Source organism: Eleutherodactylus coqui, chromosome 2 (assembly GCF_035609145.1).
Source record: "Eleutherodactylus coqui strain aEleCoq1 chromosome 2, aEleCoq1.hap1, whole genome shotgun sequence".
Taxonomy (NCBI): Eukaryota; Metazoa; Chordata; class Amphibia; order Anura; family Eleutherodactylidae; genus Eleutherodactylus; species Eleutherodactylus coqui.
Window position 1 is genome coordinate 145,899,162 of NC_089838.1, and position 27,649 is coordinate 145,926,810.

At 41.1% G+C, this 27,649-nt stretch overlaps 1 protein-coding gene across 1 annotated transcript; it reads left to right on the forward strand.

Annotated features, from left to right (window-relative positions):
* The first annotated feature begins 5,405 nt into the window (after positions 1–5,405).
* SLC38A2 (solute carrier family 38 member 2) lies at positions 5,406–20,298 on the forward strand. The gene is made up of 16 exons (XM_066591711.1): positions 5,406–5,624; positions 6,939–7,178; positions 7,408–7,486; positions 7,573–7,688; positions 8,791–8,864; positions 8,953–9,045; positions 9,160–9,241; positions 10,905–10,987; positions 12,005–12,063; positions 12,186–12,365; positions 12,477–12,556; positions 12,644–12,744; positions 13,309–13,430; positions 14,583–14,727; positions 15,244–15,341; positions 16,847–20,298. Exons 2-16 carry the CDS (start codon positions 7,060–7,062, stop codon positions 16,943–16,945), a joined length of 1,530 nt encoding a protein of 509 aa, XP_066447808.1. The 5' UTR covers positions 5,406–5,624; positions 6,939–7,059; the 3' UTR covers positions 16,946–20,298.
* The last annotated feature ends 7,351 nt before the right edge of the window (positions 20,299–27,649 follow it).

The following is a 27,649-nucleotide window of genomic DNA, read 5'->3' on the forward strand; positions in this document are numbered from 1 at the left end:
GCTGCTGCCCCCGGCTCCATTGCAGACAACGGGGCTGTGATGCAAGTTCATGCAGCCAGATAGAACATGCTGCGATTTATTTCTCACATAGCATCACACTGTGGTGCTATGCAGGAAAAAAAATCGCTTGTGTATATGACCTCATTCAAAAGAATGGGATTCATATTTGTGCGAGATTTCCGCATCTCGCAATGCTCAAATCTCGCATGATTTTCACGGCCGTTTGAAGCTGGCCTTAGTGTGGCTCTAGTTGCATTTTAACTATGGAACTTGTATTGCGGAACGTCTTGCGGAATGTATTGTATTTTATTCCACAGACTTTAGTTGCAGAATTACATCTCCTGTATATTAGACATCCGCAACAACAATGCTGAAGCAAAGACGCGCAGATCTTAACAGGTGCGCAATTCAAGCCCCATAGAGATAACATTGTGATGCAGAAACGTCCACGTGTCCTAATTCCGTCCCGTGTGAAAGATCCCGAAGAAGAGAGAAAGGCAGAGCAGTCTCAGAGGACTCTGCAGCCACCAGCGGGGGAGGGAAGGGATGTACAGTCCCATGTATGGACAACTGAGAAGAAGGAAGACATAACTGCAGGGTGAAGAGAGGGCTCAAACCCCCAGGGACACGACTGAATATAAACTACAGTGACTGCGTTTCATGCTGAGAGTGATTCTATCACTTGCAGGGAAGTCTCAGCAAGTAACCAAATAGTAATATGAAGCAACAGCTCCCAGCATGCGCTGCCCATGACTGTTACATGCTGGGAGTGGTGGTTGCAGAATTTCCAAACTTGGTACTTCCTTCCTGTAGCAACCAGCCTGTCCTATATCACACTGTTTTATAGGACATGCTGGGAGTGGTTGCTTCAGGGCTGCAGTTTAGTCCCAGCTTTCCTGAGCAGCCACGCAGCTTGTCCAAGTAACCACATAGCTGTATCACTCCTGTTGATATGGAACAACAGCTCCCAGCGTGACGTCCAAGACTTTGCTGTAGGGCATGCTGGGAGTGGTGGCTTCAAAGTTTCCAGACTAGCCCCTAACCTGTAACTCCCAGCATAATATCCAAGACTCTGTTATAAGGCACACTGGGTGTGATAGTCTCAAGGTTCAGTGGAGCCCCAGCTTTCCCAGGCAACCACTCAGCTTTATCTCTGGCAAGTAATATGCTGCAGCAGTAGTTTGGGGAGTTGTGGCTCCATTGTTCCACACCTCCATGGGAGGTAGAGCTCAGGGCTTATATGGAAGAGCTGTGAGACCACCATCACATCCAGCATGCCCAATAGCAGAGGCTTGGAAAGGGCATGCTGGGAGCTGTTGTTCCCCAGCAGCAAGGAAGGTGCAGACACACACACATACACATATATATATATATATATATATATATATATATATATATATATATATATATATATATATATATATATATATATATATATATATATATATGTATATATAAAGAATGTATATAACAATGATGGATCCAAATGTTCACATTAGACTATATTTAGTAGATATATATATATGTATACGCACACATGTATGTAAACACATCTACATTATCAGATGTAACATGACATAATATTACAATACAGTAATGTTACATTCTGCTTTGTTCTGATGCCGATTGCAGCAGAATCTGAAAGTCACATGTGGAATTATCTGTATTCTTCATCCTTTTGTATCTATGTTCCTGTATGTGACACATAAAAACTGCGACAAAACTGCATGTGTGAATCCAGCCTCTGTGTGGCCCTTTTCTTATGACCCTTCAATACACAAAAACATAGATGTTACCAGGTAATGTCTATGGAGCGCTTCAGGGAGCGGACTGCCAGGTTGTGCCGTAATCATTTATTAATGCTAATCTATGTGAACAGGGACATTTCCAAAGAAAATAGATCTAGTGATCGGGGCCGACAGCAGATATTGTACCCCTGAAGAAGGCCATGTGACAGGTATGAGAATAAGACCGTATTTACATGGGAGAGAAAAACACGCAAGTTCTGTATGACTGTGAGGGGAACAGAGCTTGCGCGTTGTAATAACCCATTCTTTACATGGGTGATTATTCTCTAGCAGCGATGCTGCAAGATAGAAGAGTCGCAGCTTTCCCTACTTTTGGGTGATATCGCCCATTATTCTCTATGGCAGCAAAAAACTATTGTATTGCACTAGCATGCGGATGTGATATAAATGCGAATACAATGCGGTTCGTTATTTTTCCTATTAAAACGTGATTTTCACATGCGGAAAAACGGATGTGCAGAGATGTGATGTGTTTTTCTCACAAATCACATTGCGGTCGCAGAAACGAGTCGGAGGATCGGCAAGTGTTTCCCATTGCTTTCAATGAGACACCTGGCATTGCACGAAGGGCTCTGTATTGTCCTGTCTTATTGAAAACAATGGGCGATGTATTCCGAGAAACCCGATTTTTTGGCACCGTGATTTTTTTCACGCAAGGCATCACGGTACTGGGAAACAATGAATCATGTATATTATGCCATTCACAAGAATGGGGTTCATATTTCTGCGAGATTTGTTAATCTCGCGACGCACAAATCTCGTGCGATTTTCTTAGCCATGAGAAAGCGCCCTAAAGCCAGATTCAAATGAGCACATGTGTATTTGGGCGTGCATGAGCATAGCGTTTTTGTGGGACAAACATTGCCTTTTTGCGCATGCATCGGCGTATTTTTTTGTACTTTTTTAATTTTAAATACGCACCGATTGAAATGGCTAATTAGTCTAATGAGCTCCAGATGTGTTCTTTTTCATGCACACCTACGCAGTGTTTCACGCATCTCCTAGCATATTTTGCGCACATTTGTACAACCCCATTGACTTTTATGGGGACTTTTGTTGCACAAAAGCGTAGGAAAAATACGTGCAAGTGGACAAACCCTTTGAAATCAATGTGTTCCATTCTCTGCGTATTACACACGTGGATACCTGTGCATATATGCCCATGTGACCCTTCAGTGGTGAACTCAACCTCTAAAAACCAAGTTTTGGGCGGAGATCTGCGTAGGGAATTTGCCCTGTTATGGCGTGTTCAAGCAGGGGTGGATTTGCCACAAATTTTCTGTCTGGACCCTTCGCACAGAAAATCTGCAGCGTTTACAGCAGCAGCAAAGTGAACCCGATTTTTTCCGCAGACTGTGCATACGATTTTTTCCGCAGACTGTGCATAAGATTTTTTCAAAATCATATCCGCATGCTGCAGAAAGAAATCTGAAAAAAAACGTGCAGAAATTCACATGTGGTGCAAAATGTAAATCCGCAGTGTGCGCATTTTAGCACCGGACACGCTGAAGAATCCATCTCTTCTACACGGGGGTGAATTCCGCACCAAAATCCGCATTAAAAACTACGTCAAAATCCGCACCAAACGATGCAGGTTTTAATGCAGGCTTCAAGCTGCGAATTTGCTGCAGACCCTCCGCTGCGGACGTTTCACGGCAAACCCGTCGCGTGCGACTGTGCCATCAAAGGTCAACATCCGCGAGGCATGAAACTATGTTCACACAGCAGAATCGCATCTGAATTTTCTGTGGTAATTTCCACCTTTTTGCCGCGGATCTGCATGCAGAGTCTGGACATGAGTACACCATATATTACATGAGTACACCATATATTACATGAGTACACCATATATTACATGAGTACACCATGCATTACATGAGTACACCGTATATTACATGAGTACAGCATATATTACATGAGTACATTATGTATTACATGAGTACACCGTATATTACAGGAGTACACCATGTACTGAGTACACCGTATATTACATAAGTACACCGTATATTACATGAGTACACCATATATTACATGAGTACACAGTATATTACATGAGTACACCATATATTACATGAGTACATAGTATATTACATGAGTACACCATATATTACATGAGTACATAGTATATTACATAAGTACACTGTATATTACATGAGTACTATATTACGTGAGTACACCGTGCATTACATGACTACACCGTGTATTACATGAGTACACCGTATATTACATGAGTACAGCATATATGACATGAATACACCATGTATTACATGAGTACACCATATATTACATGAGTACACCGTGTATTACAGGAGTACACCATGTATTACATGAGTACACCGTATATTACAGTACACAATGTACTACATGAGTACACAATGTACTACATGAGTACACTGTATATTACATGAGTACCCCATGTATTACATGAGTACACCATATATTACATGAGTACACGGTATATTACATGAGTACTATATTACGTGAGTACACCGTGTATTACATGAGTAAACCGTATATTACGTGAGTACACCATGTATTACATAATTACACCGTATATTACATGAGTACACCGTGTATTACATGAGTACACCATGTATTACATGAGTACACCGTGTATTAGATGAGTACCTATGTATTACATGAGTACACCGTATATTACATGAGTACACCGTGTATTACATGAGTATGCCGTATATTACATGAGTACACTGTGTATTACATGAGTACACTATATATTACATGAGTACACCATGTATTACGTGAGTACACTGTATATTACATGAATATATCTTACATGCGTAATACACAGATTTCAGTGGCTTAATTTGCATGTGAATATTTTCACGTGACTTTCGATTGTGTGAAGAACACATCATGTCCTATTTGGGTCCATATTACGGACTGAGACAGGCCACAGATGTGAATGGGACTGCGCAAATACGCAGTGAAAACGCATGAAACATTCACACATAAAAAAACAGCCTTTTTCATGTGGCCTAATACCCAGCACCAAAGTATCGCATGACTGAAACACGCTTTGCGGCTGAAGCAGACGGGCGCGCTTTAGTCCGTTATGAATTTCACAGCCGCATAACGCGACAAGGTTTAGCTTTCACTATGGGGATTCTCACGCGTTATTACTGCGTGCGAGAAGGGCGGCGCCGGACATATCTGCACGCTATTTTTTTCAAACTTGCGCGGAGATTGAATAGTCCGAAAAGTGCCCCCGGTTCATGCACTAATACGCCCGTAGCAGTGAGCATATCAGCGCCTGCTGATAGGGGTGTAATATATTGCGTATCCACAGACGCCGGTGTGAATGAGCCCTGACTGCCGTGGCATCCTACTGCCACATCTCTGCCATGAGGTGACCAGCAGGGACTCCTGAGGGACTCCCGTTACTACGGCCGCTGCCCTCAGCCCGCCATTTCTCCTCACAGAAGCAGCCCGTGAGGGACAAGTACAAGTGTGCGGCCACCAGGAGCCCTGACAACACACAACAAGCCGCACATAATGCCGGCGAGCAGCGGGCGGGGCCAGCTCTGTTGATACACAAAGAGAAGGAACACGATGCTGTGTGTACAGACGACATGACGCACGGCCGCCCCGCCGCCTCCCACCGGCTCCGCCTCAGGAGCCTCCATAAGTGAGAGAATCCCGGGCGATCTCCAGTCACCGAGCTGCCGCCACCCTGAGAGGACGCACCGCCAATAATACTAGCGTACATTCTTCTTTCTGGCCAGTCTTATTTATTTACCTCCGCTGGACTATTATTATATACATAGGGGCATTTGTGTGTGAGGCGCCATTGATTAGGTAAGTAGCGGAGATGTGAGCGGCTGCTGTGTGTGTGGGTGACATCTCACAAGGCTGCCAATGTGACTGTGTGCAGCTGTCACTGTGCGGGGGAAGAGGCTGCTACAATGTATCTTATGGGGGAGATCGCCTCTGCCATAGAGATGGCTAGTAATGAAGAAATATGAAAGGACCAGCAAGAGAATCCCTGATTGTGTATGATGTCCTTTTAGTATATTGGGAAGGGGACTGTTGCGCGCCATAGACGACACATCTGTCACATCTACACTGCGCTGTTCATCACACAGCATCCTCTGCTCAGCAGGAGGCCGTTTGGGGCTCGAAGCACCCTTTATGGGTGATTTCTGACCTCCTGCAACTGAAGCCTTGCTGTGATGCCCAAGGAGGGATGATGTCTCATTGAGATCTGCTTCAATAGCATGTGGTTGTTGCATCAGATTCTGCCTTCCTCTAGAGCGGAGGTTAGGCTGATGATGAGGAGGAGGAGGCTGAAGGAGTGGCATGTACCTTTCCTGTCTCTATGCGCCGCCGGCTGCCTACTCATTCTAGTTTTTTTCCTTTTCAGCGCCTGTAGAGAATTTTCTAGACTCCGGTGTTTTCTCCCAGAAAATCCTGTCTGATTTTTTTTTTTTTTTCTTCTTCTTTTTTACTTTGGTACGTGGCCATTTTATTTTTCCGATGTGCTCCCAATATAACGACTCGCTTCTAACTATTTTAATACATTATTCCATTTTCTAAACTAGTGGACAGAATTATTTAATTTAAATGAATTTTTCCTCAATTTGTTTTCTCCATTTAGGTAGCATTTTCCGTAGCCCACAGCTACTTTATTCTACTAGTCTTATTACGCACGGCTGTAGTTTTAGCTTTTGCAATCCAGTATCTGATCTTGAGATGTTGCTGCACAATGCGGCACGGCCACGTAATCTATCATTTATATAGAATGACTGCTTTGAGGGTTTTTGGGCCTTTTTTTTAATTGAATGTTAAGATGAATACATTTGGGGTTTCTGGTGTAGATTTTGTATTATTATGATCTTTTTTTCATTGGAAGTCCTGAAAACAATGCCGGCACTTGGTGGGCTAGAATATCTGCTCATGGCCTTGGAATGTCTGTGATTGACAAGTGAGGGTGGAGAGGGAGAAGCAGAAGGGGGTGAGGCGGTGCTTGGTATTTGCAGTGTGTCTGATGAGAATAGCTAGTAGTTTTCCACTCTCTCGTCTCCCACCCCCCCATTCTAGCTAACCCGTGATCATGAAGCGTCACGTGGTTCATGTTGCACACTGCAGTATTGACGTTTACCATCCTTGCAGGCAAGAAGCCAAGCGCAGCAGCAGCAGCAGGATCAGCCCCACCGTCTTCATCAGCGGAACTCCTGGATACGTTATTCCAACAACTGCTTTGATTCCCTTTTTTTGAAGCAAAATCGCCGCCATGACCAAACAAGAGATGGGAAGGTTTAATATTTCTCCGGATGAAGACAGTATGAGCTCCAACAGTAACGACGATTTCAATTATCCGGAATATCCAGCGAAGAAACTCTCCATTAAAGGGTTAGCTCATTTATATGCATTTCTCAATGTGTTTTTAATTAACGATGTCGCAGGAATTCTCACCTTTTATAGTGATAATCTCCACATTGTTTTATGTATATGTAATTGTAACCTTGTGAGCAGAACCCAACAAAGGACTTAGTCATCACGGGGAAGGAACGCCTTTGCAATTGAATGAGTTTAACCTTAAAATGAATAGGTCTTTGACTGTGTGCGATTTCCATTGCAGTCATTATGATATGGATCCAGAAAACCAGAATTTTCTGCTTGAACCTACTATGGCAAAGAAAAAATGCGAGACCGAATATGTAAGTTGACTATCAGATGTTTAGTATGCATAATACGAATGTTATTTAGTGATATGAAGCCTACATAACGGATACTGTTCTTTTAGCTCCCGGGCACCACCTCATTTGGCATGTCAGTATTTAACCTCAGTAATGCCATCGTTGGAAGTGGAATTCTAGGTCTTTCGTATGCCATGGCTAACACTGGAATAGCACTTTTTATGTAAGTATCTTCCTAAATGATTTTTAATCTATTTAACTGCTTTTTTTCAAATCACCACTAGAGGGAGTAGTTATTTATTGTTAAACAATCATACACATTGTTTCAGTTGTGCAATGGTTATATTGTATTGCTACGGACATGTAAATCTGTGGTTGACGACACAAAGTATCTTCTATAGTGAGTTTCCTTGTATACTTGTTAGGGAAAGTTCAACCACAATCCTGCCTTTTGTTTGGTATCCAAAACTGTTAGGCCACTATCACACAGGATGTTTTTTACAGCAGCTTTCATACGCCGCGCTAATCACGGTACAACACTCCCATTGAATTTAATAGGGCCTCGCAGACTAGCGTTTGAGCGCGGCAGTTTTAACGCGTAGATTTTCGAGCGCTGTCTGCTCTTTTTTTTTTTTTTTTTTTACTGCGTTTTCACGCTTTCTAACGCACCTTATCACCCATCACAGTGATGGGGTGCGTTTAAAAAACCGCTGTCAAACGCAATGATAGTGGTTTGAAAACGCCAATCAAAATCACAGTAAAACGCTGCGTTAGAGCGGCCTAATTTTTAAAAAATATTAATAAAATGTGTATCTCCTGCTGGCTTTGATGTTAAATCATATATATGACATAAAGTTGTTAATTTCAGCTTTTCCTGAATGGAAAAATATGCACATGCGCTGTATGGAGTTGCATGTCTGATCTCTTATTTATCAGTTTGAACTATATTGTATAGAACGGTTTAAAGTTCTATACAATTGAATGTTTATGACTTTTTTTGACAGCAGTTTATTATAAAAAAAAAAAAAAAAAGCTAGGAGCATATATTAACTTGCCATTATTTAATTCTGGCCTACATACAAGTACAGAAAGATAAAATCATTAGACTGAAGTAAAGCCTTGCCCTTCTTCCTTCCATCATGTTTTCCAATCACAAAGGTTTTGCGTTCCAAACCTACACTTGTGATAAATGACAGCAATTAAATGTATATTTACAGTTCCTGCAGAAGGCTACAGCACGACCTTTGCAGAATTTAGTTAAGTCATCAGCATATGAATGATAGATGTGCATTATTTTAAAGCATTTTATCTCTTTTAATACACAGGATTCTATTGACATTTGTGTCAATATTCTCTCTATACTCCATTCATTTATTACTGAAGACTGCAAATGAAGGAGGTAATTGTTTTCTTCATATTTACAAAAAAAATCTAATGATTTACACATGGATTACATTTCCTGATATTAATCTGTTCTCTTTTTATAGGTTCCTTATTATATGAGCAATTGGGATTTAAAGCCTTTGGGATTTGTGGAAAACTAGCAGCTTCTGGCTCTGTCACCATGCAGAATATTGGAGGTAAATTGTCTTTTTTTTTTTTGCAGAATTAAGTTTGTCTTTTTGCACTGTTGTAAGATGACCTCATTGGTGGACCAGATCAGTTCATAAACCGTTTTTCTTTGTATATTGCAGCTATGTCAAGCTACCTCTACATAGTGAAATATGAACTGCCGCTTGTGATCAAAGAATTGATTGGCCCAAGTGTTGATCTTAAGTATGTATATTGCTTTAGCTAAATACTTTTATTTACTTTGTGTTTGTCAAAGTGTATATCCTTTGTACAAATAACGCTCTTAGGATGCATTAACAGGTTTCTGATTTGCTTTGTATTTTGTTACAGATTTTGGTGCAGATCTGCAGCAGGTTTCACCCCTGCAGTTGAATTCAAATTGAAGATCTACACCAAAATCTGCTGAAATCAGCTACGTGTGAACGCACCCTAAGAGGACAAACCTTTCAGAAGCTAGTACAATTGGCACTCATATGTTTTCATTGCAGTGCTGCTGCATCTGTGCTATATTTTTGAAATATTTATCCCAATTTTAACCATTTTTCATAAACCAAGCCCACTATATGTATATGCTATATTTTGTTTTAAAGGAGATGTCCCGCGCCGAAACGGGTTTTTTTTCTTTTAAACCCCCCCCCCCGTTCGGCGCGAGACAACCCCGATGCAGGGGTTAAAAAAACCACCCGCACAGCGCTTACCTGAATCCCGGCGGTCCGGCGTCTTCATACTCACCTGCTGAAGATGGCCGCCGGGATCCTCTGTCTTCATGGACCGCAGGGCTTCTGTGCGGTCCATTGCCGATTCCAGCCTCCTGATTGGCTGGAATCGGCACGTGACGGGGCGGAGCTACACGGAGCCCCATAGAGAAGAGGAGAAGACCCGGACTGCGCAAGCGCGGCTAATTTGGCCATCGGAGGGCGAAAATTAGTCGGCACCATGGAGACGAGGACGCCAGCAACGGAGCAGGTAAGTATAAAACTTTTTATAACTTCTGTATGGCTCATAATTAATGCACAATGTACATTACAAAGTGCATTATTATGGCCATACAGAAGTGTATAGACCCACTTGCTGCCTCGGGACATCTCCTTTAAAGTAATCCCATAAGTGGAAGATATGCTGTAGTAGTGTTAATACTTAAAATCTGCTATTACCCAGCAACACACCTATATTTTTTGCATTGGTATTAAAAGTATCTCCCCTGACAAATGGGTAAATGTTTTAAGTTACCTCAAAGGCTTCTTTATGTATAAAGCACTTTTGACTTGCCATAAACAACTGTCCACTCATAAGTATAGTGTCGTCATATTGTGACCTTGGCAGTGTACTTTACTTGCGTCATATAAATTAGAAAACAAATCATACCTGGAGCAAAACATCCATAGTCATCTCTTGCAGTAACAATTCTACCTCTGTAGACTATGTTCTGAATTAATCTGCATGCTACCCTGCCTCAGAACATTTCGTAGAAATTCTTGATGGTAAAAGCACGTTTGTTTGGTGACTTCACACACTGCAATGCCTGCCAAGTGCATTCCACAGCTATGTCCGTGGGGGGAGTACAGTAGTCTTTTGAGTAGGCTGTTACAGAATATTTAGAACTTTTTTCTTTAGCTGTAATCCAGTGTTATATTAGTTTATGAAATACATTGATTCATACAAGATACAGAAATCGGTCAACTTCTAAAGATTTACAATTTAATAACAATTTACATTGTGACTTCTGAAACGTAGCATAATTACTTAAACATTTCTATTCTTGACCATACCGTATTCATGTTTGATTTATTTATTTTTGCCACTGTTGTGTATTTTTTTTTGTTTGTTCTTTCTTTTTCTAATTAAGATTTTTTTTCCTTCCTTCTAGTGCATGGTACTTAAATGGAGATTATTTAGTTGTGATGGTCTCAGTGTTCCTCATTCTTCCTTTGTCACTGTTAAGAAACTTGGGTAAGTTTTTGTTGTGGCAGTTAGAAATTCAACATTAAAATACCTGTCACTTTTAAGGTTACATTATTGGGGGAGGTGGGGCTAGGGCCCTTCCATGAACCACTGGGACCCAACATCCATTACAGAGGCAGTGCAGGTGTTACGTCCGCTCAGCACACTAAAGCACCACTCCTCAGAATGGACACAAGTGTGTCCTTTTAAAACCCGCAAGCACACTTATATAATATTTGCACTTACAAACTGCACCTCTCCAGGCAATGATAAAGGACCCCTGCCTAAAAGCGGGGTGATTGTCCCGATAAGGACAGCCCCACTATCTTCATCTGGTGACCTGGCTATCCCTGATTAGGAGCCTGGAGTGATCACAGAACAGGACTGCACATAAAGCACGTGTCTGGCCACTTGCACAGATATAAAACACGTCGCTGTTCATACCAACATACAGAGTAAAGCACACCACACAGAATAGGACTGCACATAGAGCACATGTCTTGCCACTTGAACAGACATACAACACACGTATGTCTATAAAGTTCACACTTGCATATCAGGTTGAGCATACAACATATAACAGGAACCCCACCCACAGCTCACATGCATACAGATAGTAAACCATAGCCAGTCCAACTGTACTTGTGCTAGGGGAATAGAGCCGTGCTGACATAGGGAACAGTGTCAGGCATCACCCATCTGACACACAGAAGACGTCTGGAGGCCGCACCTGTCAAAGGGAAGGGAAGAGGGGGTCTGCATATTGTACAGACAAGGACTACAGGTGTCCAGACTGTCTTCAGGGAAGGAGAGAGACACTTCAGACAAGCATGCACACACCAGCTCTGAGTGGGCTTAACACAGAGTAAAGCACTAAAAAGACCAACAATCTCAAGGAAAGCTGTAGAACCACAGGTCCCAGATGCACAGCCTAAACAGCATGACTATAAATTAGAACAATCAATTTTTTTAAGATCATTGTGTGGATTTATATTTATTCTTCATTCTATTTCATATCTATTACAGGATATTTGGGCTACACAAGTGGCCTTTCCCTGATGTGTATGGTCTTTTTCCTGATTGTTGTAAGTAAATTCTTTCATCTTATTTTATTGAACGTGTTAAACTTGATTACAGCAATCTAGTAAATATCCTTTAAATTACACTGTTGTAGTAATCCTATAAATGCTTATGTTATTAATTTTAGGTGATCTACAAGAAATTTCAGATCCCATGTGGTTCCTGGCTTGAAAATGATGCCATTAACATGACTATGAACAACACAATATCTCATCTGACCACACAAGGCCACATGCATGGTTCAGAGCTCAATCAGACACATGATGATGAGATGTGCAAGCCAAAATACTTTGTATTTAACTCACAGGTAACTACACTTCCATCCCTCAGACAGATTGGCTTATTGTTTAAGAATGACAGCTACTGAAAGACTTTTTTTTGTTGCAAATGATATAAAATATGTGGATTTTCTTTCCAGACGGTGTATGCTGTACCGATCCTGACTTTCTCCTTTGTCTGTCATCCAGCTGTCCTTCCCATTTACCAGGAACTAAAAGGGTATGTTCTATTCTATTTTAAGCCAGGAAAATAACCTTCCCTGCTGCCAGTAATAGTGTGCTAAACACTATTTCCCTTTATCTACAGACGCAGTCGTAGAAGGATGATGAATGTTTCGAATGTGTCCTTTTTTGCCATGTTTCTCATGTATCTATTAGCGGCTCTCTTTGGATACTTGACATTTTATGGTAATTATTTTGCTAGTATACATGTGGACATTATTTTTGTGTGTATAATAATATTTTACTGTTACCATACATATGAGCAGTAATATGAGTTTTTCCATACGTAATAGCTACATGATACGTATTTAATGAACTTGTAAAACTTTCTCAGAAATTAATTTTATATGCATAAAAGGATAGTCAGTTGCTTTACATTGATTTCATAGCACCTTCCACTGTGCAGTATATATGTAAAGAGGGATTTAAATACATAAAAGTAGCAAGTAAAGTAAAGAAATAAGCATGAGCAAAATGAGTGACAAAAGGGTGAATAGGGAAAGGGAGCTTTGCCCACAAAGTCTTGCAATCTTCCAATATACAAAGAAAAGAGGAGGGTAATAAACATATAGGTATATATATTTGAGTTGCCCTCTTTGCCCTGTCACTAAACTTTTTTTCTCTTTTAATAGTTTTACCTTTTAACATGTTAAAGCAGACATAGTTAATAGATTGTGCAATTATTCTAATTACATAGTGTATTATTGCGCATGTTCAGCTTTTTAATGTAACTGAATTTGTTTTCTGCAGGAAATGTTGAACCAGAGCTACTCCATACATACTCAAGAATTGCAGGAGGAATCATTTTTGTGGTTGTGCGTTTAGCAGTTCTCGTGGCTGTCACCTTAACTGTTCCCATTGTTATTTTCCCAGTAAGTATATAGTTTTTTGTTTTTTTTCAGAACTTTGGCTTTCTAAGATAGAAGAAGCTTCTCAGAGAAATAACCATTCCCCAAAGGTCTTGATAGCTGAAAATTAAAAAAAAAAATTATGCATTGGCAAGTCTTCCTTATTCCCCCCCAGCTTTAACCATGCTGATATGAGACAAGTCTTCTATTCTGACAACTCACCATATCACCTAATCAGTCAATTGTTGTCAGCTATGATGACATTGGTGTCACCACGCTGGGTAACAATTCACCATTGTAACAACTGAACGTTCTCAGGGTTGAAGCCATTTATGTCCTGGACCACCTCTTTTACTTAGAGGGGTTTTGTGATTTTAATTTTTTTTAATTAAACCCCCTTTGACTATTGGAGCATCCGTTTGGTGTTTGGGCGCCACAACACATGACCTGTGATGTCACTGAGTCTTCCGCCCATGTGGATTTGTGGTTAATCAGCTCAGGTCTCTATATAGGACGTCATTGATGATGTTCCGTTTCAGCTGCAAAGGTGGTGTGTAAACAAACACGTCACTGCTGCAGCCAATGTAAACACAGACCAGGCAGGAAAAGGGGATTAGTGGGCAGCATAGATGAGCGAGTATACTCGCTAAAGGCAATTGCTCGAGCGAGCATTGCCTTTAGCGAGTATCTCCCCCGCTCGAGACGGAAGGTTCAGGTGCCGGCAGCGGGCATGGAGCTGCGGAGGAGCTCTCTCCTGCTGACAGCCGCTAGTCACCGCTCCCCCGCGCCGGCACCCGAATCTTCAGTCTCGAGCGGGGGAGATACTCGCTAAAGGCAATGCTCGCTCGAGCATTGCCTTTAGCAAGTATACTCGCTCATCTCTAGTGGGCAGTGTGTGAGTTAAGTATTGCTGAAGATATAGTCATTATTATTTTTAGCCCCCTCCCCAACCACCATCAACACAAATATTTTACTAATCGGACAACCTTTTTTAAATGTGATTATACTTTAAAGAAATTATTTCTCATCTAACATAACATTCCTGCATTATGTTGAAATTTGGACTCTACAATATAAATATACATCACCTTCACTGGTTGTTATATACATCATTTTGTGATTAGATATGAGCAAAAGATTAACCGATTTTGTATGTATTTTCTTCTCTCTCTTCAGATCCGCAGCTCTATCACGCAGCTATTGTTTTCAGGAAAGGACTTTGCATGGTGGCGTCACATTCTGATCACACTTCTGATTCTGGCATTCACTAATGGTCTTGTCATCTTCGTTCCTACCATAAGAGACATCTTTGGATTCATTGGTAAGCTAATAACATTTGTAGCTCGTTATCATCATTAGGCCGTTTTCACAGAGCTGTAACACAGCTGCAATTTAGTGTTCATAGTATGGCCACAATTAGAGATGAGCGAGTATACTCGCTAAGGCTAACTACTCGAGCGAGTAGTGCCTTAGTCTAGTATCTGCCCGCTCGTCTAAAGATTCGTCAGGGGGTGGGGGACAGCGGGGAGGAACGGAGGGGAGATTCCTCTCTCCCCCCGCTCCCCCCTGCTCACCGCCGCAACTTCCGCGCCAGCAGCTGAATCTTTAGAGATGAGCGGGCAGATACTCGACTAAGGTACTACTCGCTCGAGTAGTTAGCCTTAGCAAGTATGCTCGCTCATCTCTAGCCACAATACTACCTGTGGCTATTTTAGCGTTAAATGCAGTTATGTCACAACCATATAAAACCAGTCTTAGCTTCTTTACATTTAGCCTCAATACATAAAATCCTTTTGGTTTATCAGTGTCTAATGTACCATGATGGTTTGTAACACAGGTGCCTCTGCTGCGGCTATGTTGGTTTTCATCCTACCATCTGCTTTTTACATAAAGCTAGTGAAGAAGGAATCCATGAATTCTGTTCAAAAAATTGGGGTAAGTGTTTTTACCTTCATAATTACAGCTAATACTAGGCCAAACAGACAGTCATTTTCTTACTGTAGATAAATATACAGATTCTTTCTGAATCATATGTATGGGTATTTCATATGCATTATATGAACTCCACTTCTAGTTCTCGTAAAGTAATTTATCCTGAATGTGATACATTTTAATGTCTGCTTTATTGCTGCGCCATGTTGATGCTGAAATAACTTGATGAGTATTATTTAGACTTTTCTCTAAGTGCACAACATGTCATGTGGGCCACTACTACTGAAGTTTATCCATTAACAGTTTAAGGGAAGAGCCCTATCCAATCATCCATTAGTAGGATGTACTTGACCAAAAAAAGCTTTCATATGACCGTTTTATAATCCGCTCATAACCTGCCTCTTGCAATATAATGTAATTGCTCACAGTAGGAGAAACAAAATAATCTTGTAGATAGGATACATTTAAATGGCTACAAAAAATTTATGCTACAGCAAGCTTGCAAGGCTACTTAGGCCTCTTCATCCGGCTGGTTGTTCTTATACTAGTCTGATGAAGAGGCCTAAGCAGCCTTGCAAGCTTGCTTTAACATAATTTTCCATTGTTAGCCATTAAAATGCATCATATCTACAATATTACTCGTTTCACTTATTGAGAGAAGTAACATTTTATTTTGCCGGCTTGCATCGCTCCAAATTTATTTTTCTTGTAATGTAAATAGTTGCCAGTCCCTGAAGTAGTGGGCCAATTACATGGGATGATAATCGCTCAAAATTTGTTCAAACTAACAAATTTTATTGTTAATCGTGCAGTGTAAATGCAAAAAAAAACCCAAAACCGCTCACTATTCATATGCAAGTCATTATCACTGACTTTGTCAGCATAAAAACTTTTACAGTAACGCTGGCTTCTCATTATGTGCAAATGCTCAGCACTAGAGATGAGCGAGTATACTCGCTAAGGCACTACTCGCTCGAGTAATGTGCCTTAGCCGAGTATCTCCCCGCTCGTCTCTAAAGATTCGGGGGCCGCCGCAGCTGACAGGTGAGTTGCGGCGGGGAGCGGGGCAGAGCGGGCGGGAGAGAGGGAGAGAGATCTCCCCTCCGTTCCTCCCTGCTCTCCCCCGCAGTTCCCCGCCCCGCGGCGGCAACCTAATCTTTCGGGACGAGCGGGGAGATACTCGGCTAAGGCTCATTACTCGAGCGAGTAGTGCCTTAGCGAGTATACTCGCTCATCCCTCCTCAGCACCTTACATAGAAGCAGAAGCACTGAGCAAGAACCCAGCGATCCAGCATTGCAGTCTGTCTGTCTAAGCACTGCACAAGCGCTAACGACCTTAGCAGTGACGTCAGCGCTCGCGCAGTCGTTTAGCCGACTGTCATCCGTGTAAAAGGGCCGTTATAGACAGATCATGTAAAAAAGCTTTATTTTCTAAAGATCACTTTGAAATCTCATGTAACTTGTCTTTTATATAAAGTAACAACTTGTCTTTTGTCTTGTCTTTTTAGGCCATTCTGTTTCTTATCAGTGGATTTGTGGTGATGATTGGCAGCATGACCCTCATTATCATGGACTGGGTGCACACTGAATCTTCTGGTGGGCATTGAGTGACTTGGTGAGGAACCTAACGCTTTTCTTAAAGTGGAACTGTTCACTTCCAAGCGTTCTACTGAGAAAGAAAAACATATGTTTGCAGTTTCACTTCCTTCAAGATACCAATATTTGTAGAACTGGAGAACTTTTGAAAAATTAGTTCTACGCCTCAAAAAGGACAATACCATCCTTACTCCTAAGGTTCTGACAGGAGGAAGTAATTTTATTCCATTCTGGAGAATGGTCAAATTATCTAGACTTTACTGAAGCCACATGGATGGCTGTTGTCAATTACTGTTACTTGTACTTGTTTGTTAATACTTGAATGTGCCTACAGGAACCATTTGATGTGAGTAAATGTTGCACTGCTATGTGTTAACATGGCTGATGGACAAAATCCCCTTTCTATGTACCAAAAATGCTCAGCAAAGTCAAGCACTTCTAAGGGGAAGAATGCAAAAAAAATGTACTTCTGTTTAAGAAATCCTTGTTGGTTTCCTTCAGTATATTTAAACATAATCAGTATTTTACTAAATATTTATTTTGCCACATGGCAGAAGATAATATGAAAAGTCTTGACTGATAGAAGTATCTGCTCGAGATTTGTACTAGACAGTCACTAGCAAACGTCTTGTGAAAGTGCCGGTTACTGGTATCAGCTTTTGTGAACAAGTTCAAAATACTACATTTAGCACTGACCTAAAAGCCTTGTATAAGACCTTTTTACCTAGGCAATACGGGAAGTCCATTCATTGGAATCATCATCCACATAGTAAGATCAGTGTCAATCCCAAAACTGTATTATATTACTGCGGGTATATTCTTAGCATGGTACAAAAGTGTGATATTTAAATGGGTAACTTATTGAAGCCCACAGCAGTTTACATCATGTATATTATTTCAAGTATTTAAATCTTTATTTATAAAATACTGAATTACTTGAGGAACAGGTTTTTTTTTCTCAGTTTTTAATTACAAAACCACAAGGTTTACCTTGTTTCACTCATCAAATGTTTACCATGTACATTTTACTAAGTCTGTGTTACAGTTCTGTAGGTCACACTGATTTCCACTGCCAGTGTATTTGACAGGTATCATTAAAAAGCTATCGTTGATCATAGCTTACTCTTGTGATGGGTGGAAGTTAAATGTTGAAGTCTACGTCACTAGTTTTATGTGAGGGTTAGGGCAGTATCAACTGAAGTGCTCCTATTAAATGTTACCATTGAAACCAGCATTTTTTTGAGACTGAAGCAATGTTTAGAATTATGAATGTTGCATCACATCTCAATGGGATCATTACTGCTAAGGGAATATTCATTCCGTCTTGAATATGGCTCTTACTAGAGTGCGTTTTCAAGGCGTACACCTGGGCCTCACGGATTACATTTACGTGGCAGTGTTGATATATACAATTTCAGGCTATGCCGCACACTTTGACAGTAACATCAGTGATGCTGTCTCATGGGGACAGAGCTTTAGCTCTGCCATGTAAACAGCTATGCTACTGCAACATTAGCAGTCCACCAGTATTCTCAGAGGGAATGCTGTAGCCTGTCATATAGACTCATCCTAAAAGTTACAACATGCTGATTCAGGCATATTTTGCTAAGTCACTGATATGGTACACAGGTCAGTTTGTTTAAACACATACCTCTTCTAACATAAATCACATGGTTTACCTTTATGCTTAGAACTAAAAAAAAAACCCTGATTTATGAACACTACATCATTCATTACTGTTGCTAAAAGTAATACAGGTATGTGTGTCAGCCCCCCTTCTTCAAGGCAAGCATTTCACTTTATTTTCACCTCACTGTCTTCCATGAATAAATATGAACTCGTATGTCCTATTTATACAACACTGACTCATTGAAAGGCAACCTATTTTTCAATATTTATGATGTTTGTATAGTAGAAAAAAAAATGTACATATATATAAATAATCTGTAAAATATCTTTGTAGATACAAACCCTTTTTATTTGTCACGTATGGTTTTTATTATATAAGCATTGTCTCTGCAAGGGAAATCTAACCTTAAAATTAGTAGCAAGATCTCATAACATCAATAAAACTTTTCGCAGTTTTTTTTTTACAGTGGGCTGTTTAATTTTCATCAGTTATCTGCGCACTTTGTCTTCTGAAATATTTTATGTGTTCTTAGGAAACACTCCCTTTCATTGTCAGAGAGAAGACATAATGTGCAATTGTATCTTATCATGCAAGGAATGTAAGACTCCTTTTCTGCCAGGAATAGGAGCTCGATCAAGTTCTATTTACAGGAAGCAATTGGCTGCTTTGTTAGCTCAATCGTTTGTCCCTATAGATTTCCATTGTTGTCAGCGGGACATTCCTGTTTACACAGTGCAATGTACTGCCAACCACAGAAGATTTTCGGTGCCACATAAGATGCGATCGCCTAACAAACAAGCATTTGTTCGTTAGTCGGCTGATCGCCAGCATCATACAGGGCAACGGTTGGGTGAACAAATGTTCGGACAAGTGTTTTTTCCCTGATCATCTGCCTGTGTAAAAGGCCCCAAACACTTGTTTTGTGATTAGATCAAAATTAAATCTTCTCATTGAGAAGAGGATTGCATTATTGTCCTATTTGGAACGCTGTATCAGCCTACACTGCTTGCTGATATATACTCTTCCAATCATTTAATCTCTATCAGATGTCTTTTGAAAAGAACTCCCATGTATACAGTAATACTACACTGACATTTTTGTGTAACCCCCAACTTCTTATGCGATTCCCAACTAAACATGTTTCTGTCTTAGACACTGAAAAGGTGATTGGAACAGGCAAAAACCTTAAAACCTCCTACATGTTACTGTATATAGAATATTCTTAACTGGGGAATATAGTAGCTGCTTATTAAAATAGTGTATTTTACAATAAATACTACTTCAAGTTTAGGTCATTCATGAAATGACGCCCTTAGGCTTCTTTCACAATGTTGCATTCACCGATGGGTGAATGGATTGTTCTGCCAAGGGATATGAGTGCACTGTAGTTGCCTGTTGACTCTTACAGACTTTTACAGTGTCTGGCAAGTCAAACGGTGGTCTAAGAAAACATTTGATGGTTAAGGGTCCATTGATGTAAATAAACCAGTGATGCCATCTACAATTACTTTTTTTTTAAATTTCTGGAAATTAGAGGTAGTATCAGCTTTTTGCTTCTCTTGTTGAGCAGTATAACATAGGGATCCATACAATACACGTTTTAGCATCTTCTGTATAAATGTAAAATATGACTATTGTTAAAGCCAGCTGCTCAGTTAGAGCTGTTGGTGTGGTCTGAGTTTCAATGAAACATTGTATGCTTTTAATTGACCTTAAATAAATCCATAATATGAAGTGCCTGGTCTGTGTTTAATTACTTGAAATGTTACACAAATGTAAAACAATGTTGCATAGACATAAAACAAATATCTCAACACGTCAGAAGTTTTGATTGGTAAGGGTCTGGGTCCTAGGTCCTTCAACGATCACTAAAACAAGGGGGCAGAAGCTTTCAGCTTGGTGTTCTGTCCCTTCGGCTGTGATCAGCAACACAAGCAGATTGGTTTGCGAACTTCTATGTTTTCCGTGAGCCTGTACAGCGATCTCATAAATTCAAGGAGAGCCAACCAAAGCTTATCACAGCTGAAGAGGCACATAGCTTATCTGATGACTTATGCCCCTTTGTTTCAGAACCAACTGATTAAAATGCCTGACGTGACTGTAACATGCCAAAACGTATTCGCATACGACAGGTAAGCTTCAGATTTTGTTTAACGGAGGAAGAGCTATCAAGCAAAGATGTGTCCACAATAGAGCTTTGCACTGCAGAACAGCTCCTAGGACCATAGGTTTTCAGCCTTTAACCCATCCAAGTGTGATGTGGTGGTGTACCCTAGAAATTTGTAGCAGTGAATCAACAGAGTAGCCACTGATTCATGGCACAAACTGCTGACAAAGTCAGACAAGCAGGTAGGTACTGGTTAGTCAGTAAGACAAGCAGAGTCCAGAATCTCAATACCTAGGTAATGCAGGGAAATCAGATCTGCATATGGTAAGCATATTGAAGGTTTAAATATGTTCAAATACAAACAAAACTGAACAGGGATACAAGTAAATCAGAGCCGACCAGGTTATACAGGATACTCAGCAGGCAGGATCAGAATAACATGTATGTTCTATGTGCGCAGGGTTAATGTAGCACAGGGTTGGAAGCCAAGCCTGTTCAATACATGGCTGGTGTTGGCTGACACCAGACTACTGCAATCAGAGTTCGTGACGGTCATGGATATTTACCCTTTAAATGTTGCTGTCATTTCTGACAGCAGCATTTAAATGTCCTGATCGAAGGTCCCAAATGGCCTCCCCTTCTGAAGGCATCCAGCCAGGGTTGTCATGTATTCCTACCTCTTAAGACAAGCCTGCAGATTACCTGATTAAGACGTATCTTATTAGGTTCGCTGTAGAAATATCATACACTGCAATACTGAAGTATTGTAGTATATGGTATAAGTAAACAAATGATTGCAATTTCAAGTCCCCTTAGGGGGATTAAAAAAATGTACAAATAAGTCATAAAAGCTTTTTTTTTTAATTGTAAAAAAAATATAGCATGTTACAAGTTTTAAAAACCCTCAATTTCCCCTCTTCATGTAGACCAGGGACAGATGTTTCCTTGTTGTTATAACAATGTATTTGCATGTTGTATACTTGTCTTGTCTAATGTCTATTTATGTCCGGACTGTTACTGTGCACTTAGGGTTTATGTACGTTCATGCTGGCAACGTGAATAAGCCCTACATTTGAATGAAACCGATATTTTCCCATGTAAATTCCGTGTTCTTACCTATATTCAGTGGGCTGAATCCAAATATGGCAAACAAACTTGTTTATCAGGCAAGTTACAGACATCATAAGAAAGCAGAAGATTCAATATTGTATCATTTTGTTACAGTATATGGACCATTAAACCATGGGCCTCATTTATAAAAACTGCCTAAGGGTCCATTTAGACGAGCCGATTTCTCATTTGAATGAGCGAACAATGTCAGAATTCGCTTGGGCAGCCTGGTTATACAGGTAGATACATCGTCAGCTCGCTCAACCAAATCATTCAGTCATTCGTTCACTTTACAGTGAATGAGAATGACTGAACGATCGGTATTTAAACCGAAAGATTAGTGAACGAGTCGATGATGATTTCTTTGCCTACATAAAATAAACAACAAACGAAGTGACCGATTTATCGCTCGTCGTTCAAACATTAGCTGTGTTTAGACTGAATGATATTGTTCACTTTTGCTCGTTTGAGAAATTTTATGAACGATAATCGTTACGTGTAAAAGTGCCATAACAGTAGTACTTCCCAGAGAGCTGAGCATGGTGAGAGATTTCACAAGGACACATGTGCAATTAAAGGAAAGTGTATGCTTTCATGCCGGCTGATGACTGCTGAAGTATTCCGAGGGAGAACACTGACGTACATAAAGGAAATAAGTGACTTGTGCAAACATTGCATGTAACGTCCCATGTTTTCATGCCAGTTATGGAAGTTCTTTGTTACTGTGCATCTGCCACCTGGTGATCTTACGTCATACTTAGAACTTTATGTCCGCCTATTCAGGACTTCCTGTTTAGAAGTACATTTATAAGACATATTTAATTGCAATTATATCTGCGCTTTTTGATCGCTTGTTTGTTCTACTGTTAAGGTTATTGTCTGTAAGTCTGTTCCTGACAGTCAAAATCTGAGCACAGATTTGGAATCAGAACCCAAAACTCTGCAAGGAACACATTTTATTCAGAAATCATAAAAAACATTTTTCGAAACATAGTAAATTATTAATCTGTTATATTCATGAGGGGAGAGCTCGTCCATCCTCTCTCTCCTTCCTTCACCAGTGTACATGGCAGAGAAATAAAAATGGATGGAGTGTTCCGTTCATGGAATACAACAGACTCCTATCTGAGTACATTGTATTCCTTAATCTCCATTAGCCATTTAGGCTAAAGCCCCATTTACACGGGACGAGCTACCAGGGAAATGATGCCACATAGCACGACCCAGTGAAACTCGCTCCTGTGCTGATACACAGGAACGAGGATCGCTGGATCACTCGGTCAGCATGGAGGCCGTGGAGCGTTCTCCCCCCACCCGCCTCCATACACTGCAAGCAGATAGTCGTTCAGGAGTGACTGGCTGCGGTTTACACTGAACGTTTTCTACATGTTAAATATCTGCTATTTAACAACTAAGTACAGGGGAATTAAAAAAGAACGGTGCAAAAGTAAAGTTGATTTATTCCTATATGAATTGACATACAACAGCCAGAATGACACGAAGAGATAGAATTCTTCTAGTTTTTAATGCACCTTACAAATGTTCAATGTGGGCGCCGTTGGTGACACTAGAGAACCTAAAACAACACATCTCCATTGGAGTGGAATCAATATCAGAGGACATCTGCTGTGTCACCAGTGGTGCCAACATTGAACATCTATGCATTAACCGTGCATTAACCATTTATCTGCCAATGCTCCTGCTCCCAGGCGGTGGCTACCGCAATGCCCGTAGACAGAGGCCCAGACGAATCTCCGCCAATCAGCCTAATCTGATAGATAGGCTGACTGTGGAGAATCGGGGCAATTCACAGCATGCTGCCAATTGCCGGCCACGAGCGGAGAATTGCAATGATTCTCCGCTCGTGGACAGGGGGCTGGCGCTTACTTTTACACCACTGTTTTTGAATCACACTGTAAATAGTAAGTGAATAGTTTGCTCTTGATGACTAGACCCATGTAGGCTTTAGAATACTGAGATATAAATCAAATTCAATGACAAAAATTATATGGATAAGCATAACATCTCTAAATGTAAGAATTCTGCTTTACCTACAGCTAATCCCAGGATCCAACTTCAATCCAGTAGTTTTCACAGAGTCCAGGATACAGTCTTACCTACAAAGTACAAAAAAAGTTGCTGCTGGTTTCAGAGTTAATTTTTGACAAATAAATAAAAAATTATAAATAGGAAAAATAAAAGGTGAGGCCCGGAATGCTGTAATATTATACCAACAACGGTCATATTCATTCAGTTCAGAAGGTGGTGTGCAGAAAACTACATTACTGACTTCTAATGGCCCGTTTACAGCCTGTTAAATGACTGCACGAGCGCTGACGTCACCACAGAGCGTTTACACTGAAAGTCTTAACGGCTGGATCGTGGGCTTCTCGCTGAGCGCTTCACCTATTTGTAGCACTGAGTGAGGAGCATTTTCAATGAACGACAAGCCCGCAATCCAGCTATGTTTTTTAGGTTGGCCAAATAGTCAGCTTAAATACCTGTGAACGAATAGTGAGTGATTTCTGTGCATTTACACTGCACGTCTATCACTCAAATCCGTTTGAACAAATTTTGAGTCATAAATGTCCCACGTACGTGGCCCATTACTCTTCCAGGGTAAACGATCAGATCACAGCATTACCACTACATAGTGACTCTACAATATTATCATTCTGTAATGGAACAAAGACTGATAGTACCACCCAGAGGCGTAACGTGAAGCTCCTGGGCCCCAATGCAAAATCTGTAACAGGGCCCCCAACTATAATGCAAGATTCATAGTACTGGGCTCCCTATATGGAGAAGAGAGGCCTTATGGGCCTTCTAAGGCTCGTGGGCCTGGGTGCAACCGCATCCCCTGCACCCTCTATAGTTACGCCAATGGTACCACCATATAATGACCAAATTGTAATAGGTACCAATTCTACATGGCAGGCTGCACTGCACCTTAAAATCCAACTAATATCTCACATTTAGGCCTTAGTCAGACGGGCGTTTTTTCGCGCGATTTGCGGATCGCATGACGGATGCGCATCCGCAAATCGCGTGACCAGTGCCCGAAAATCTGCTCCTAGCCGCGTTTCATTAGAAACGGGCTGGAGCTGAGCCAATCAGGGGGCAGGTCTGACTCACACCCCCTTCACACCCACTTCAGGCCGGCTGCGCGGAACTCCGGCTGCCGGGAGCAGGTGAGTATGTATATATTTTTTATTTTAACACATTTCGGGATGAATTGCAGGGAAGGGCTTATATATTTAAGCCCTTCCCGACAATTCATCCCACACTCGCCCGCAGCGCATTGCTTTCAATAGAGGCGGCTGTATTGCCGGCTCCATTGAATTCAATGGGCAAACATCGTTCTTCTCTGCCACAGCTGTTACAGCTGTGGCAGAGAAGAATGATTTGTCTTCTATATGTTCTCAATGGGGTCGGCGCTGCTGCCGCCGGCCCCATTGAGCGCATATAGAGAAGAGAACAGGAATCGCAGATCGCAGATAGGTGCGATCTGCGATTTCTGTTCTATAATTTATCGGACGAGCGCATAAAAAGCGCTCATGTGTCCGATACCATTGCAAAGCAATGGTTTTAAAAAAATCGCCGGACGCATGCGCATGCGCAAATCGCGCAAAAAAAACGCCCGTCTGACTAAGGCCTTATTATGTATTATTCACATGCAGTGTGGCTTTTAAAAGCCGGGGGAGCCCAGGGTGGCAGTACCAATGTGCTTCACTTTTTAAGGTGCAGGGCAACCCGCTGAACTGTTATGGCATCATTAATAGGTTGCTTGTTTGCATGGTTCACCACATTTATCAGGATGGTCTGATACTTTGTATTTACTCTGTGCAGGAGTATATACCAAGCAGCCAGCCCCCTCCCACCTCCCCCCCAGCCTTTATATAGGAGGTTGTGTGAGTGGCTATCTCATCGGTGTCCTCCACAGGTGTAATTGGCTCCCTCATTTGGCAGTATAGCTGCCTGCATGCTGAGGTTGGTGCACGTTTGCCCTCCTGTGTCAGTAAGTATATGGACATTTTCAGCGATTGTTTTTATATGTCCCTTTCTGTGCCTCTGCATTTGAATTACTTCATTAGTCAGAGAAACAGTATAAAATATTCATTACAGATCATTTAAACCATGATTACGTAAAACCAATAGTCATAAAACCTGGAACCAGTAGCAAGATTGATTGTGAGAAGCCTGGAACTGAGCAACAGGTCAAGGGAATTTTACTAGTTGCAGAATATTTCCAGTTGACCAATCTAGAGAGGAACTGCCAGTTCTTCCCTCCAAGAATTAACCTTAGCAAGGCAGTAAGGTCCCTTCTGATCAGATATAGCTTGAGAGAAGAGCTCTGCATTTGTGCTACAGTAGAATTCACCAAAGCTCAAGAAACATTATTATTAACCTATAAATTACAATGAATCAAGTTATGGCAACTTATTTTTCACAGATCTGTCTCCTCTGTCTTTTATATTCCATTTAGAACCCCATTAACCCTTTCCAATCCAATTTCCATCCTGGTTTTCCTACGGGGCTTACTCTTTTTCTGCTGTTATACAACGCCGCTATATGCTGGCTAAAGCCAGTACTGCATGAGGTGACATGTTGGATAGGCTCTGACAGCAGAGAGGCTGGCAATATACAGTAAGGGAACCCCGACGGATGTCTTGCAGCATTTGAGCTGTACAGCCTTAAATCATAATGTCTTCAGACGTCAGACAGTGGATTGGAAAGGGTTAAATACAATTGGAGGCTTCTGAGTGGGAGGTTATTGGGGAATAACAGACATGTAAATGAACACAAGGCAGAGAGGGGTGACATGAAGTCCAGGAACCTCAGTCCTAAAAGTTCTATTTTTTCTTTGTTTCCGAGAAGGAAAAGATCAGACTGTGATAATTAGTGCTATTATGCTCGGTGACCAGTCGTAGTAAATCATCTTGGTGGTGAGACGTGATAACAATCCTTGGCACCTAATACAGACAGACAAATGAACCTACCACAGACAGAAGCTGCTCCTGACACTTACTTGCACAGATAATGAATATTTTACAAGCTTGCTTCAAGTTTCTAAAGCAGGCAGCGATAACAAAAGCTCAGATGCATAGTTTAAATTACACAACACAGGAAGTTCATCGTATAAATTGCATTTTCCAACAAATGTGGTTTTATGTAGATTCCTACTATAAGCCTAATTATTTTACAGTATGTAATGCACAATGGATATTTGAATGAAAGTGAAAATGTTTGCTCTGTATTAGAGTTTCAGAGGCAAAGACAATTGCTGACCTTTCCTTACGATAGGTCATCTATAGCAGATCGATAGGGATCTACCACTGTGGACTCCCAACGATCAGGTGATAAGAGCTGCAGTCAGGTAACCAAGAATCTTCTAGTGTTATCCGTTTAGCAAAGGCCTGGTTTGGTACTGTAGCTCTCCTACTTAAGAAGCAGGTAAGTACCAGCTGTCAGGGCTGGTACTGCAGGTACAGCTCCTATCGAATTCAATGAGAGTTGTGCCTGCAGTACCAACCAAGGCTGCTGCGATTTCTTGCAGAGAAGTATTCTTACTGACAGCTGGCCTGGCGAACAGCTTATTAGCGGTGGAACCCCATCAATCAGTTATTGCTGACCTATCTTCAGGATAAGTTAACTATAGTAAAAGTCCCAGAAAACCCCCCTTTAAATTTTTGTTTGCACAGATTTTCATGTTTGCAAGGAATAACACTTCCTATGATCAAACACAGTATAATAGGTAAAAACCTATAAAAAGCCTTAGCGCTCTAGATTATACAATTGTCTTATAGATGGTGAAGAACGTACTTCACAGGGGTGCCTCATATGAGTGCACCCCTGAATCGAGTAGCG

Bases quoted from the DNA above. Each gene is read 5' to 3' on its own strand.
- SLC38A2 (XM_066591711.1), top strand. From the start codon at position 7,060: ATGACCAAACAAGAGATGGGAAGGTTTAATATTTCTCCGGATGAAGAC. The intron at 7,487-7,572 runs GTAAGTTGACTA...CTGTTCTTTTAG, and splicing joins AAAAATGCGAGACCGAATAT to CTCCCGGGCACCACCTCATT. The intron at 12,064-12,185 runs GTAAGTAAATTC...TATTAATTTTAG, and splicing joins TGGTCTTTTTCCTGATTGTT to GTGATCTACAAGAAATTTCA.